The sequence below is a fragment of the Cygnus atratus genome, chromosome 6 (assembly GCF_013377495.2).
Source record: "Cygnus atratus isolate AKBS03 ecotype Queensland, Australia chromosome 6, CAtr_DNAZoo_HiC_assembly, whole genome shotgun sequence".
NCBI classification, from domain to species: Eukaryota; Metazoa; Chordata; class Aves; order Anseriformes; family Anatidae; genus Cygnus; species Cygnus atratus.
In genome coordinates, this window is record NC_066367.1 from 26,219,305 (window position 1) to 26,235,568 (window position 16,264).

Consider the following 16,264-nt stretch of genomic DNA (forward strand, 5'->3'; position numbering starts at 1 on the left):
TCTCAGGGTAGAAACCATTTAAGCTGTTGAAAATAGCAATGAATTATGTATGGTCAAAATTATTGTCAGGCGTTAAGTTGTAAATAAGGTGATCTGCAATGTGTTGGGGGTAAATATTTGTCTTGTTTTAAAGATTGTTAATACTTCTGGGTGTTTACCATGCATTTAAGTTAAGGGTCACTTCCTGCAAACAGTAGTAGAAGAAAGGTGAAAGACATTTGTCCTTTATGCTGAACAAAAGCTATTAGGTAGAAACAGATTGTGCTACATTGCACAGCAAACTAAGATGGGGTTCAACTGTTGCCCTCGAATGCAGTGAGAGCACCTGTTGGTAATTTCTGCATGTGCAGCTGAATCCTGCTTTTTCCCTAAGCAGAACATGTCATTGGGCAGGGCATAGATCTACGTGACACTAAATACTAGTGTCTAAACGTGTCTACATTTTGTTTTCCTCTCTATTAACAGGGTGTTAATTATGTTGAATTTTTGTAAAAAATAAATAAATAAAAAAAATATAGGATTTGGTGAAATCATTTGACAAAAGGCAGTTAATTACCACACAGAAAAATAGCACAAAATGGTAACCCAGTTAATGACTGGTCTGAGGGCATGGTCAGTGACTGCACCGTGCTATCACTAATACTGCTAGCAAAGTTATTTTGCAATCCTTATAAAAATAAAATTCTTACTGAATTTGAATTGCAGGATTGGGCTCTGCGTGAGAAAATACTTTGATTTTGGAAAGGAGGCATCAATTTCGGAGTGGAAATCAAAATGAGGGCTTCTAATTTGACTCAGGCCAAAGCCTAAGGAAGCCTTGTGTCCAAGGCTCGGGCGAATGGAAGTTTTTATTAAACATGAGCACTCAGTGTCGCAGAGGGGTGGGGTGTCTGTGAGGGCATGCAGGATCTTGGTATTTGGACTTGGCACAGGTTAAAGGGGAACAAGGCCTCCCAAGGTGAAGGGCCAGTGCCACTGCCCGCTGTCCTGGCAATCAGCCTGCTTTTAACAGTAAATGAAAAGATCTGTTTTGCATGATTATGATTTGGGCTACAAATCTCAGGGAAGAAGAAATTGTCCTTTGTGCCAGGTATCCTGCCTCACTTCTCTGTTGATGAAACATTCATATGGTAGTTTTATTTTACAAGCCTGATTTTATTTTTACACATTATAGGCAGCCTTGTGTCATGGGCACATTGTGTTCTGCCTTCCATTTACGTAACTGGGGAAACTTTTTTTTCCCCCAACTGTCACCCTTATAACTGGGTTTGACTGCGCTGCCCTTGAGTACAGACGATGCATGGGACTAGGTAAGAAACTAGATGTGTTGTAGTGAATCAAAAAGCTCAGTAGAGTGCTTATATTACTTGGATTTTCATGAAGATCAAGTCCCCCTCAGACCAAGGGGTAGTAGGGTGGTCCTTGGGTTGTCACTTAGCTTGCAGGTGAAGTCTAGAGATGTCTAAAGAAAATGTGTTTGGGACCAATTTTTTTAATAACTGATTAGTCAGGAAACTGAGTTAGTCTGGAAGATTTCAAAGAAAGCTGCAGCAACAAATTCTTCATATGCTCAAACAACCAACAGATATTTCTTCAACTAGTAGTCCCAGATGTTGTTTCTCAAGACATATTGAATATTGTCACTTTGAAAAGGAAATGATACCTAAAACCTGAAGAAACTTTGGGCAAAATAATGCTTCAGTGTCTATAACAGGACTAGCAACAGACACAAGAGCAAACACTACTAAGGAAATGAAATTGGACTCCTTTGCAGTTTGATGTCACGAAACCTCTAAAATCTCTGCTGGAGCTCGAATTTTCTATTTAGTGTCAGGCTGAGTCGAGCAATTCTGTGACAGAAATTTCACTGCAAAAGCACGCCCAAAGACTCCTGGTGAGCTGACATGGCATCATTCATCCTTAAGCGTTGGGCAATGAATACTGCTGACCATGGCCTGTTACAGTAGCAGTGGCGGAGAGGGCATTTACACCAATGCTTTTGAATGGCAAATCGTTTTAATATTCCCCAGTAGGCAGGGCCTCGCCTCTCTGGCTTGGAGGGCTCTCCAGCATTTTTGCAATATGCCTACAACTTGCGTGTCTCATTGACTCCGTTAAGGATCAAGTTACCAGAGAACCAGGCCTTAGGGTTTGATCTCAGGCTTACGGACTGTGTCCGTACTTCTGAGACCAGCCTTTTAGTCAAAGGAGATTCCTAAAGAAGTCAGACAAGGTCTAAATGCAAAGAAAACTCATTTCAGGCATTTTAACTTAGTTGGTGTTAGGGCAAAAATAGTGTAATGTATCAAAACTGACACTTGGTGGACTTCGGTGTTTACTTGGTTTAATGCTATTAGAACAAAAAAGATCTTGGTGTTCTAACTATGTTTCCAAAACAGTAGCCCTCATTTTCTGTTTGTTTTGAAATTGATGCTAGAGAGCTATGAGAGCCCAAATATTTTTAGTGTACGCAGTGTAAGGTAAATCGCTTTTCCTAGCATTAGTTGCAAGAAAATCGTCGCATGCTTGTTGGAAACATGGTCTCAGGGCTAGATTTCCTTAAAGTGAATCTCTTGGATTTGTACAGTCTTATAGGATCCTCTAATGCTCAGCTTTTAATAGAAGCAGTTACCTTTTCTCAGTTTGCTTCAAACTGGAAGTGCCTGATGTTATGAGATTTGAAATTGCTTCATAGAATGTGAATACTCATGCTTATATTATGTGCATGGGCATAATATTTTTGTGTACGTGCCATGTATAGAAAAATATATGCACACCTTATGTAGGTATAAGTGACAGGTCTATTTTGAGAATCAGGATTTGAAACTCCTTGCAGTTTAAAGGGCACGTTTTTGTTACAAACCATCTTCAGAAACTTTTCTTCCTCCTTTTACAAGCTTACTCCTTTCTTCCTCCATTTTACAAGTTTACATGTGGGAATCACCCCCTCAGAATTCAGACCTACATCATGCCAGGCGTACCATAGGAGTTCCTTCAACCCATTTCTACTTCACGTGCCATTTCATAACAAGCAGTTATTCACAGTAGCCTTCATCAGCTTTACTTCTGGGATAACATTTGGCTCTCCTGAAGTAATCTGAACACAAGTCTTTGCTGTGACCAGGTGACAAAAGAACAACATGCATAAGGAGTCTTAATCCGTCCTAGAGCTGTAATGAGAATATGGTGATTCAGTGCTGCATAGGTCTAGTTGGCACTTGCTTGAGATGCCTTTGACACATGTAATGCAACCATCTGGGACTTGTAAAAACCTTTCATGATATATTGTGTGCTGTATAAAACAGTGTGGATTTAATCTGTATATTAGTTCTATGTGTAAATCTGTTTAAAAACAATTTCTTCCTTTTCAGGATATGGATGTAAACAGCATATTCTAATACAAATCTTTTGGGAATATGCGTATTTTAAAACTGGAAATCAAGCTAACGTGCTTGAGTTATGTATGAACTGATGAAGATGTTGTTTCATATTACCATATCAGTAATGTGGATGTCTATTCTCATCTGATTATAGACCCAAAAAGGGAACAAAGAGGCGGTCTTGTTTGGCAGCCATTTTTTTTTTTAGCTTAGTGCCCAATCACAGTTAATTTTCTACTGGAAAATACACCTCAATAATGCTTGTTTAAAGCCCCTAAACACTCTCAGTGGAAGTGAATTAACTCACTTAACATCAGCTGCGCTCATCAGAGGATTGAAGCATTGCCATATGCCAATGTGTGCTAATACAATCTGCCTAATGTGTCTCTGTTGCCTCCTGATCTTTGTGGATCTATATTTGATCTGCATTTTTTTAGTGTAAGTCCAAGGGACATGGGAGAGTGTGTCTCTGTTCCAGTATGCCTTACATTACCAAAACCACATTTACCCTAGGCTGGATGGTGAAATGAATTAAGCATACAGTGTATATTTTTCAAAAGTGAGTAGACGTGCACCTTCTTCAGACTAATCACATTATAGAAGGTGTCTGTAGACAGCGTTGGTCTACTAGACTGACGTCCAGGCTGGAGTCAGGAGTTTGCAAGTTCTCAACTGTATCTTCCTCTGAACTCTCTGAGACCTGTCTGCAAGGATAGGCATGGGCAGATGCAGGCTTCTGTTCCCGGGATGCCCTGGTGCCATCTCAGAGCAGCATGCCACCGAGGCTCTGCACCTCAGCAGGGCTTCTCAAGCAGTTATGGAGATTGTCAGGAAGCTGCCAAAATAACACTTTGTAGGAGCTCTAAGGGATGGATGATCAGTAAACATGAGAGTTGTGGCTGAATTTAACTTTCAGTCACTGCTGCCCTCTGCTGAAAGGAATGTTCCTGTAGTTAAATCAAATATTAATGCTTTTTGTTTCTTGAGATTAAGCAAAAAAACTGATTAAAACTCTTCTGCAAAAAGATAGCATGTGTACTGTTTAGATTATTTAGTTGAAATGCCTTCTTTAAATAATATCGACTTTCCTGTTTGTTAAACCCAGACCATGCGTAGTTGGGTAGGTGAGGATTTGCCAGCTAGGACAACTGCAGCTTCCTCAGGGCCCGGTGAAGGAAACTTGGAAGAGAAATGTAAACAGGTAGACTAAAAGCTATGTGTACTAATCACACTAATCTAGTTTGCAGTCTCAGTGGTCTAGCTGTGTAAAGAGACCTTGACTAGGTGCCTGAAGAAAGTGTGTCTGTGTGTCAAGTAATTTTTGGCTTTGTGCTTTTCTGTTAATTTTTGTTTTTGTGTCTCAACAGTTTGGGGTCCTCCCCTTTTATGGGGCTGATAATGTAGTGAGCCCATCACTGATACAGATTTGAGTAACTTGAAAACTGTTTTCAAATAGTTCAGGCAAGTAGCTGCTCATTCTGCTTGGTTGTTATCGGACCAGCTGCAGTAGCAACCATAAGGTGCTTGTATTAAGCTTAGGCCACTGACAGCATTCTCCCTTAACATTTTTCCAGTTAGCCTGATCATTCTGCGTAATGAGCCCAAGCTGCTTCAAAAAGTCTTTAATATATTTCAACTAATTTGCAGAGGTTACTGGATTCTAATAAAATAATAATTTTTAAAAAAGGCGAAACAACAACAGCAACAAAACCTTCCAAGTTGCAAAAGCACTTGTGTCCCTTTAGCAGCTGGCAGTTAGACAGCATGACTTTTGCATTGGCATAAATATGAAACTTTGGGAGCTGTTGCCAGCTTGTGGAACCTGATCTCTTGCTGCATTGTTATAAGGAAAATAATGAAGTTGCATAAGCAATCCTTTGCAAATGATTCAACAACCTGACATGGAGCCAGACCCCCTCACTAGCACAGGCAGGCTATTTACTGGGGTTTCTCTAGCTTCAGCCAGCAGAGAACTGCCTCGTTAAGATTAGATAATCTATAGGGTCTACATTATTTCTTGCTGAAAGGAGATGGATTACTGTTCCATGGTAATAGTACAGGAACGCAAGGGCAAGGGGAAATTCAGGTATTGCTCTCTTCAAATTATATGTCATCAAGCATGAGTGTTGCATGGAGAATGGTTTGTATGTTATGTACAGAAGTAAGATTTTTGTTACGGGTTTGTTTTAATCTCCTTCAGTAATCTAGTGAAACAAGGACCAAGATTTTCAGAAATGACCAGTGATTATGAAAATGCTCTCTAATCAGTCACAGGCTGAGAATTCACAGATTTTAAAGCTCAAAGGGCTATTTGAAGGGGAAAAAAAGCCCTTCGACTAGATAATGTGTACTAAATGAGGACTATTTAAAAACAACACAGCCAAGATTAAACTGCATAGCTCCGCCGTTGCTTTTGAGAGCTTTACTGGAGCACCACTCACAGGCTGTAGTAGTCCTTGGCTTTATTTCAAACAATATAGACCATAGGTCTGCTTGCTTTGAGGCTGCATAAGAATATACGCGTTGTGAGCCACTGTGCAGCCCCCCATTCAAAGCCCAGTGACCTACTTGCAGGCAGTAACAAAGCTACTGAAGAGCACAGTGTACACAAAATACTGGCAGCCTGGCAGAGAGTGCTAAAAACAAGCTGTGGTCTGTGCAAAGAGGGAGGGTGGACACAGTTCTGTTTTCATTACAGCCAAGACAAAGAAGTGAAACAAAACTGAGCTGATTTATGGGAGCTGAAAGTTTTCAGCGATGCCTGTAGTGCAGCATCAGTGCTGTCGGTGTCTGTGTGTCAGGGTTAACCTGTACCAGTTAGGTAACCCTCTGCTTCAATGTGAAGCCACAGGATCAGAGTCCCTGGAGGAGCTTTGGTGCAATTCTTGCTCAGAGATCTGTGAGATGCTTTTTGGACTCCTCTGGCACACCACAAGAAAGATACTTCAAGAATACCGCGTTATAGAGCGCGCATGTACTTGTGCCTTTTTGGCTGTTTTTAAACAGGAGTTTTCCAAGGTTGATCTTATTTTTAACCCATTGATGACACATGTGGTACAAAGGTATCTTAAATCTTTTCCTGCCTCGCTGTGCCCTGGGCAGCACCTGACTGCTAGAGTATCTCCAGGTATTCTAGTCTTTGAGCAATCTTTAAACCTGGGAACCTTCTTGATCAATTTTCCTTTTTTTTTTTTTTTATCCTCGCGTCCATGAGGTCTGCTTGTTCTGACACAAGATCTGCATGTCCATTTCCTAACAGTTCAGGATGTGCATGGTGTTCACAAATGTGACTGTACGTTGGCATGACTTGTCACTTTGCATTCAGTTCAACATGCTGATCTTGAGGTCGTGTTCACAGTAATATTTTTATTACAGAAAATAGTGTGCTGGTGAAACCTTTAAAGTTCTTTGATCACGACTGACAGAAATACACGTGCCTGTTGGATACCATGCAAGCTTCCTGACAGAGCTGCCCAAAACTCAGGCCAGATGATGGTAGAGCCTGCAGTTAAGAAAGCCACAGGAAAAAATTATCTCCCTGCTTCTCATCTGTAGATCTTAGTGCAAAGTGAATGATGACGTGCTGTGTTTCTGTTCAAGTCAGTGGGAGTTCTGGCAGGAAGCAGCATGATCCATCTGAAATGAAGAGTCTGAAGACCTGTTTGTTGCAGTCCGTGGAAGCCAATCGGGTGTTGTGTGCCTCAGTTTCTTTGTTGGCTATATGGAAAGGATGTTACTTGTTAAACTTTGAGATCTACAGACGGAAAATGTTTTTATACACAAAGCTGTGTTGCTGCACATTGACCAGATGAGCAGAAGGATCAGTGTAGCTTGAACTGCAATTTGTATACTGAAACAATGAGGTGCTTTGATGCTCCTCCACTATGAAAGGGTTTCTGTGTACCCAAGTTCATCATCTGCTAACAGATTCCACTTCACAGGGAACTGCAGATACACTTAATTATCACAACTTTACAAATGCGTTATTTACTAAAAGTTCCTTCTCCTTTGAGTTGATGAGAATAATGAATGTACAGTTACCCCCACAATAGTGAACTATATTTTTGCTCTCTTTAAAGTTATTTTTCATTTTTAGGAAATTTTGGAAAGTTCCCAAAGGGTGAGACACAAGCGTCTCCTCTTCCTAAGCCTGTTTGTGTGCTGTTCCAAAATAAAAGCACAAGTAGTCTCACTTCTTACCCTGTTAGCTTAAGGCACTGCTTTGTATCCAGATGTATATTCTGGACATTGGTGTGTCAATGGCTAGACCAAAGCTGGAGAAGGTGGTACTGCAGATGTCCTCCACCATGGCTTTATTTTTTTACTCTTCTTATAATCACTTTTTTGTATTGTATCTTCATATATTCTCAAGGCAGGGGCAGAAGGAAGCAGGATTGGTGCAATCCACATGGGTTACATGTTGCTGGGGAAATCCAGTTAGGAACACGTGATATTAATTACTCTTGTAGATCTGCATTCGGTGATTTATTCTGCTTTCATTCCCATTTTATCCCATTGTCTTAGTTCAGGACGTGCAGAGCTTTATGTTTACTTACGGAGTTAGTGGAGATCCTGTTCTGCCAGCAGCTCTTCAGACAGATACGGCAAAACCCTTTACAGTGAAAGTAATGGTGAAATTGCCAGTTGTTTTGGTTGTATGCTGGTTACACTCCCTAAACTTACGGAGTTTGGTGGGGTTTTTAGCCTGTCTAGGGAAGAGGGAAAGGTTTTTCTCCCCCTCCTGGTAGATCTTCCACTTGAGCCAGACTTCTGTTGCTGAAACAGCCTCAATGGTGAGGCAAGGAAAGGTGGGAAAACAGGAGCAGGGATTGTCTGATACAATAAAGTTGTTGGATCCTTAGGAAGAGAAGTGGGGTGGGAAGAGAACTCTAGTCCCTTTTGCACTTAGAATAAATAGTACGGGAATGACAAATTTTAGTTCTAGATTCTTCATACTTATCTGAACATTTTTGGAGTGACTTTTCAATGAAAATATGTGCTGGACAAAAGAATAAGATTTTTCTCACTAGCCGTGAGCCTAGTACACACCTGAGTACGCTGTACACATCTGAGGAATTACTGATATAATTAATGATATAAACGCCAAAGTGTATTGTAAGCTCAAAGAACTGAAAAGGTAATGATAGCAGTTAGTAATTCCTTGCGACGCATGATGAGGAATATGTCAGAAGTTTAATATGGAGTTTAAATGAAACAACTATTTACCATAATGATTGTTGCCAACAGAATGCATGCTCAGACTAAAAACCGGTGATCTTTTCTTCTTTTCAGGCAGCGCAAATAGTTCTGATTTCCCTCTTCGAACTGAACACTCCTGAGTTTACCATGTTACTTGGTGCCTTGCCAAAAACATTCCAGGACGGTGCTACCAAGCTCCTGCACAACCACCTCAAGAACTCCAGTAACACCAGTGTGGTGAGAGCCTGTGTTATTGCAAACTGCAGAGCACTAAGGCGGCAGCTCCCTGATAAGCTGTTGCAGATGTTCAGTAGTATAAACTATCTGTAGCTGTTGTCTTGAAGCAATAGGACAGCAGAGGCTTCTGTTTGGTGTTGCTTTAATAGGGACTGTTAAAACTAATAATTCAGTTATTTTTAAGTTTAATACAGCCATAACAAGTGTAGATTTCAAAAAAAAAAATAATGCTGAGAAGAACACAAAAGTTCATTGGGTTTGTGCTTTCAAGTCAGTGGTGCTTTTGAAAATTCTGCCAGTAATGACCTTTTGGCTAAAGCAGAGATCCTGATCCCTCAGATTTACTGGGTGTGCTGCTACTATTAAAATCAGTTTAATTGATGATATATTGTCCATACAAAAGCTTGCAGCATCTTTAATTTGACCTACCAGGTCTCCTCAGTTGACAATTGTTACCTTCTGTTTTGATTTTATGTAGAGCGCTTGCATATTTTAATTTCTCTGAAAATACGTTAATAGAAAATTAAATTGTGCTTCTAAACCTTTTTTCCCCTCAGAGCAGGAAGGATTAGGATATTTTTTGTCTTTTTCATGTGAAATCTTGTGAAATTTGCTGGAATTTGAACCCTCCCATCTTTGCCCTTCCATAAAGACAAACAGACCTTTGTGTAAGCTAGAATTACAGAGTTAGGCTTCCAGGAGAAAGGACTGGATTCTCTAGTCCCTTCTACCTCGTTTAACTTCCTCTTGTGTGAATTGAGTCAGAGTCGGGAACGGTTTCCACTCATTTTGCTGCAATATAAATGATTATGCAGGCCAGTGGAAAAATGATAAGTTAGATTGCTTGCTTATGCTCATAACAAGCACAATCCGAATGCGTTAGGCAATGTGTAAAATAGCCGCGTAATTAAATTGTTAAATTGCCAGGGTAATGGTCTGCATACTTTGGAGCCTGGAAAATAGTGTCTGAGAACCTGGGTAGCTTGGTGGATTGCTAAACCACTCTTCTGGCTATGTTTGCATACATGCTGCGGAGTTAAAATTACAGTTTCTTTGGATTGTAGAAAAGCGTGTATGTGCTTCTCGATCCTCTAGCAGTATGTTCAAGAATGTATTTCTGACTGCATGAGCCATGGTTGCAGATTTTTAGGTTAGGAGCAAGAACCAAAACTCCTCTAAGCTTGTCTAGCGCAAACAAAGGCAATATTTGGACCTGTTGCTGTTGCTGTGTACTCCTCTGTGTCTTGCAACATACTGCTAATCCCTGTCTTCCTGCTTCTGTGCCAGGGTTCTCCCAGCAATACCCTTGGTCGGACTCCTTCCCGGCACTCCAGCAGCAGAACCAGCCCCTTAACTTCACCTACCAACTGTTCCCATGGTGGGCTGTCTCCAAGGTAATGTGGCAGGTTAATTAAACCACTTACAAAATATTAAAAGATTTCAACACTGAGCGTGCATTTTCAAAATGTGACTCACTTTGAAAACAAAGGAGACACCAAAAGTTTACAGTAAATTGCTCCAAAGGAACAAGCTTTGAACACGGTAATACGTGGTTGGTGATTGCCTTCAGTGTTTGAATCCTCGTGTTGATCTGTGTAACCTTAAAGTCTGTTCTTATATTCATTTTCTTTCATAGCTAGGCCTTCTCCAGAATCACATTTGTGGATTTAATAAAGGTAATATTGAATGGCAGTATTAGAAATGAGGTCTTGTTTAGGTTTCAGATATCACAAACTACATGAAAACTTTCAGGTCAAGGGTTTTGGGAGTCTGTTTTTTAGGTGTACCCTTGTGATCAGTAATTCATCTCACTACTGCAGTTCTTGTGCTGCTGAGAGAAATGCTGTCTCCCCTCTTCCCCTCTTGTGCTTTTTGAGGATGCAGAACAAGCAGAGATGGTATTTTATTGCTGAACAACTTGCAAATCACCCTCCTGGTTCCTCACTAGCAGAGTAGTGTCCTGATCCTTTGGGCAGCGTGTCTGTTGTAATTAGGTGTCTTGCTGAAGCTGCAGATGCTGTGCTAGAATATATTAATCCACTCCAAAACTTTGTGCTGAGTAAACACGGACTCTTGAATGTTGGGAATGTACATTTTGGGGTTACAGAAAAAATTAGAGCAAAGGAGATAATGGATTTAAACAGTGTGCTCTGGGGCCATAGAAATACTGGAAGACACTTCAAAGCTGCTGCTGTTGCCTGCCTGCCCTGCATCATCACTTCACTAAGTCATAAGGAGAGACAGAAGGAAACATGCTGGGCAAGGACTGCAGTTCATAGTCCTGTATAGTAATTGGTGCTGTAATCTCTTGATCAGCCCTGTCGTGACGTGCTAAACCTTGTCTGGAGGGATGCCTAGGCATTTGAGTTCCACATGTCAGTTAAAACACAGGTTGTTAGCATTTAATGCAGCAGTTAGACTAATTCCAGCAGCATGTGAGGAAGACACAGTTTCCTGAGGAAATTTTGGATATCTAAATACATCTTTGTGACCCTAAATCTGCTGTAATCCAAAACTAGGCTGACAGGTTGCAAGCCAAGGTCAAGTTCCCTATTATGAGGCTTTTCAACAAAGGTTTCATTAAAAAATTAAGTGGTAGAGTTTCAGGGGAATGGTTCCAACAGTGTTGCTTCCTCTTCTGCTAGCTTGAGTATTGTTGCTGTGCTGATTGATGTTTGTCATGGGAATTACAAACTGAGATATGTGTCCCAATGATTGAGTATTTGGCCATGTTTGCACGTGGCACGTTTTGTAAATTCACAACCTTTTACAGGACATTTTGAGTTTTGCCATTGTGACACAACTCATTTTTGCCACTTCACTCACTGCTCTTCAGTTTGTCTTTACATTCTTATCACCTGCTGATGTCAGAATATATGTATCAAAATGCTGATAGCTTTCATCATTCACTCAATAGTTTGGTGTTGCTGTTTTTAGCATTTGGAGTTTAGGAACAGAAGGATTTTTCTCACGTAGTATGTTCTCGAGGGATAGTTAGAGAGGACATGTAAACCTAGAGCATTCTGTCATTAAGTTGCAAAGACCAAAATTGTCACTGGTGTAGTGGTCCAGGAATTTCCTTTCAAAAGCAATCATTCCCTCAATTTTTGGGTGGGGTAGAGAGTTCTTAGAGATGTTGATACAAAATTTTATGTATCTTTTCTATTAGTGTGTCCTGCTTCCTTGCTGGATTTAGTTAATCAAAACTGACATGTAAAAATTACTGTTCAATGATAGGTGAAGCTATAAGCTGCTTTAAAAGCTTAAAAGCCATTTAAAATATTGAGGGGAGGATTTCTACCATTTTTGTGGGTAACATATAAGCAGTAACAGTAGCTGCAGATTTTCACCACTTGCAGAAAAAGCGGTATTGCAAATCAGGGGCAGTCGCTTCCGATATTCTGCAGGATTGCATCCCTCCTGAAGGTGTGTTGTGTAGTGCGGTTTGAGCATGGTCCTCACTTAAAGAACAAAGGAGAACTTGGTTGTTTTGAAGACTATGTGCAGTCCTTTAAGAAAAAAGGCTTTGGAAGATGTGTTAATAGACTTTGGGAAGCAGGGTGTACTGCAGTACTGCAGGTGATGGTGGTATAGATGCTTGCATGTCATCTTCCCATTGTAAATGCTTGTGGTTCGCAATTCGCCTTGTGATGCAGAACATGACTTTTCTCTCTACAAAACCGAAAAATGAGCTGTTCAAGGTCATTCTGGTAGCAGTGTAAAAGGATAAATGTTACTGCTGTTTCTCTGCAGGGCCATTCTTTGAAACCAGGTTTGCCATACCTCTTTTGGGGCCCATTCCCAAAGGGTTGTAGGAAGGTTGTCTGAGTATCTTACTATTGCCTGTTAGGGTATTCCGTGTGCAGGCTCTGCTTACCGTGTCCATGCCTATGCCTTGTACAGGCAGCTCAAGAGCAGTTGATTGAAAAGATTATCTCCAGTTCTTAATGCCAGCATTGATTTTGAGGAATACATTTTCCTTTGAACTTTCTTGTGATACACAGATTGGAGGAGTCATGTATAAAGATGACTGTGTTTTGGGGGCTGGGGTGTCTAGCCTTCCATGTAGAAAGGATAGTTTGGGTTTTGTAGGGTTATTTAAAAAAAAAAAAAAAAAAAAAAAAGCTGCTGAGCATAGCTGCTGTCCCATATAATTAATGGTTTGTGGGCCATGTTCTCGGTATGAATCAGCAAAGCTTTACTGATACTATCTATAGCAAGTATGTCTGCCACTGCCCTCAGGTCACATTACTTCTCATGTATTATTGCCATCCCAAATGAATTCCTAGCGACTTAGCTTTGTGCATACATTACATGTATTTGAACTGCCTGGATAGTGAATGTTCTGGTTGAAGTGGACTTTGCTGATACCACCAGCTAAACTGCTGACCAAGATGATCATGTGTGCCCCACACATTGTGTAGTCCCTGCTGTTAGTGTCTTCAGAAGGATTACTTGCTCTCACGGCCTTGGACAAAGCCCTTCTTTCTGCTTGCATTTGCTCCATACTTTTCTGCTTTCATGGTCACTAGGACATACGCACTGCATCTGTGAGTTGCTTCTGCATTTGTACCTGCTTTTGTTGCCCTGATAGTTCTGGGGGAGAGGAGTCATAGAGGCAGGAGGTGTTTTCAGAAGAAGAAAATCAGGGTAGGGCACTTGGGAAGACTGAAAACAATAGGGGGGGAAAAAAACATTCTTGACTAAGAAGACAGACTGTTTCCTGGGCAATGCTCAGATGAATGGATATGAATTTGTGTTGGATGGAGAGAATCTTCTTAGATTTAGTAAGTGGCACAGTATGACAAAAAGGAAAATACTAGGCTGTGAATTGCTCCAGTGTATGAATGCCATTCTGACTAGCAAATGATCTTCTGAGCCAAGATGTCACATGCAGGTTGTGAATTTTCACTTAGAATTCATTAGGAATATTTGAAGTAATAACAATAAATAAGTTTGCCTTCATTAGTAGCTCAGAAATCTGTGCATAGTTCCAATTACTAAAAGAACAATTTTCATTCTTCCAAGAGGAAATATATCAAAATAAAAGGATGAAAACTTGGTTATATATGTTTGTGCTTATTTTTTTCATAGAAACTACATGATTTTATTTGGCTTTAAAAGTTTACATGCTTGTTTTTTAATTGAAAATACCATTAAAAGTAAACTTTAATAGTTTCTGTATTAAGTTGAGCAAGGCAGGGTGTGGAAAAAGAACTAAAATAAGCCACCCACCTTACACAATAAGGACAAGCCTGCATTGTTCAGTGGCCTGTTTGCAGGTAGGTGAGATCTGAGTTGTGGGAGCAGTCTGGTTGTCGTGTGCGTTTCTGTAATAGTTGATTGTAATAGCTGGTTTTTATTTCTGGTTAACAACTGCATTTCTTGACACCATGCTTCACGCTGGGTTTTCAGCTGGCATTGCTGCTATTTGCTCTGGAGCAATTCTTGGCTTGTTTGCTACTTCTGCTCTCCTCGAGTCTTCCACTTGTGTGTACAAAAATGTGACTTTCTGAGATAAGTGTACTTAATAGAAACAAAGTGGTATCCTGAATATTCCACCATATCCAGCATCTATATTGTTGCTTAGATGATGATTTTGAAAATCCCTGTCATGTAAAGGGAACAGGACAAAAGCAAAGGTTAAACAAATTCACACAGATGCCTTGACCCAGAGGCACAGTATCGTTTGGTAACCCAAAGGTCCACACAGAAGTTTGAAAAGAAATTTGAACTGGCTTGGAGGCTGGGTTTAACTCAGTCTTCGCAGGTTTGTCTGCGAAGACCAGGGCCAAGCCTTCAGTTTACATGATGCATTAATACCCTATAGACTGATTTTCATTTACTAATTAAGACCAGCTCTGGGTTTCCTTTCTTCCAGGAAATTCTGTTGATTGCAAATATCTGTGTAGCGTTTGGGTACAGATGCATGGTCAGGGATTGTTCACTTAGAGCATTTTAAATGTTGTTCATAGAGACTATAACCATTTATGCAATTTACCAGGGACTATTTTTGTGTGAGCCGTATCCTTGTGTTAGAGGAAGAAAAAAAAAGTGGAACTGAGAAATAAAGGCCAAAGCAATGACTTAAGGGGCTCAATGGAGTATTCTTGTTTAATTTTGTTTCTATTAATTTTCTTCTCTCTCCAAGGCAGCATGACAGCACTAAGCCACTCAGATTATAGTTTCTTTTTTTTTCTCCCTCTCCTTTCTCTGTTTTTTCTCTTTCGTTTCTCCTCTGATCACTGCAGTCGGTTCTGGGGTTGGAGTGCAGACGGGCTGTCGAAGCACCCCCCTCCCCTTTCTCAGCCTAACTCCATCCCCACCGCTCCTTCCCACAAGACTTTCAGGCGCTCTTATTCTCCCAGGTAACAAGCTACCTGTTAAACCAACTCGTCTGAGATGTCACAGCATTATTTACCTTTCATACCACAGGATTTGTTCAAACGTGGGAAACGATTTCCAGAGGATTGGTTGAAAAAGCAAATGGGCTGATGTTAGCTCTCAGAGCGGGGAGATGGCAGTCAGCCGCTTCTTCACTCAGTTGGGAAGATGCGGCACACGAGTGGAAAAACTCCAAGTGACTTTTTCCAGATGACTTCTCCCTGCTGGATTTCCTGAATGGGTGTAGGTTTCACAGTTAGACTCCAATGCAGAACACAGTTCTTGAGCACTTTCTGCAGGCGCTTGTTGTGTTGTGATAGTGCAGGCAACATCCTCCAATTCACTGTGCAAGTGGCACACGAGCATGTTCAAACTGCAGTAGTGAACATCTATAGGACAGTGAGGGAGACGTGTATGGGATTTCACCAGCTGCTTGCACAGTGATTGTGGAACATCTTGGAAATGGGTAGTATTGGAATTAGAATTGTAATCCTGTGTCCTTGCCACAAGGTTTGGAGGTTAATGACAGCTAATTTTAACAGCTATTCCTCTTGTGCAGAGGAGACAGGTATTTAATCAGTATACTAGACCAAAGCTATATACTGTTTTAATCAAAAAACAGTCTGAATTCAAATTTAATTTCAGACCTCTTGGATTTTACCTTTTAAGTTTATACCCTAGCAGCAGTTTCTCTGTTCCTAAATGAAAACTATTGAAACAAAACCAAACAAACAGCTCTTGGAGGACTGAAAATCTGGGCGTCTGTGACAACTGAGAAAGAATATGGAGATACAGAATATGGGATTCTATGAATACCAGCAGATTTAAAACATCAAATCCATGTTATGACTCTGTTCTAGAATACTGAAAAATCTGTGGAAGAGATCCATGTTGATTTTTCAGGTTAAACTAGTCCAGAATAATTTTTTCCTCATTTCATTAGCTGACAGGTTTTGGAATAATTTGATACATATTCCAGCCCAGAGCCTGAAAGTGCAAGGAAGTGGGTTACTGTGTACTGCTTCAGGATCCTAAACTGTTGATTACTTACACGTTGTTTGCAT

The 16,264-nt window shown here is 40.5% G+C and overlaps 1 protein-coding gene across 5 annotated transcripts in view; it reads left to right on the top strand.

The window, feature by feature from the left end:
- CLASP1 (cytoplasmic linker associated protein 1) overlaps positions 1-16,264 on the top strand; it is a 164,669-nt gene that overhangs the window by 121,762 nt on the left and 26,643 nt on the right. For all 5 annotated transcript variants that reach the window (XM_035536857.2, XM_050711378.1, XM_050711380.1 and 2 more), the window contains 2 exons: positions 8,673-8,816; positions 10,104-10,210. In XM_035536857.2, coding sequence (XP_035392750.1) covers positions 8,673-8,816; positions 10,104-10,210 — 251 coding nt within the window. The remainder of the gene's footprint in view (positions 1-8,672; positions 8,817-10,103; positions 10,211-16,264) is intronic.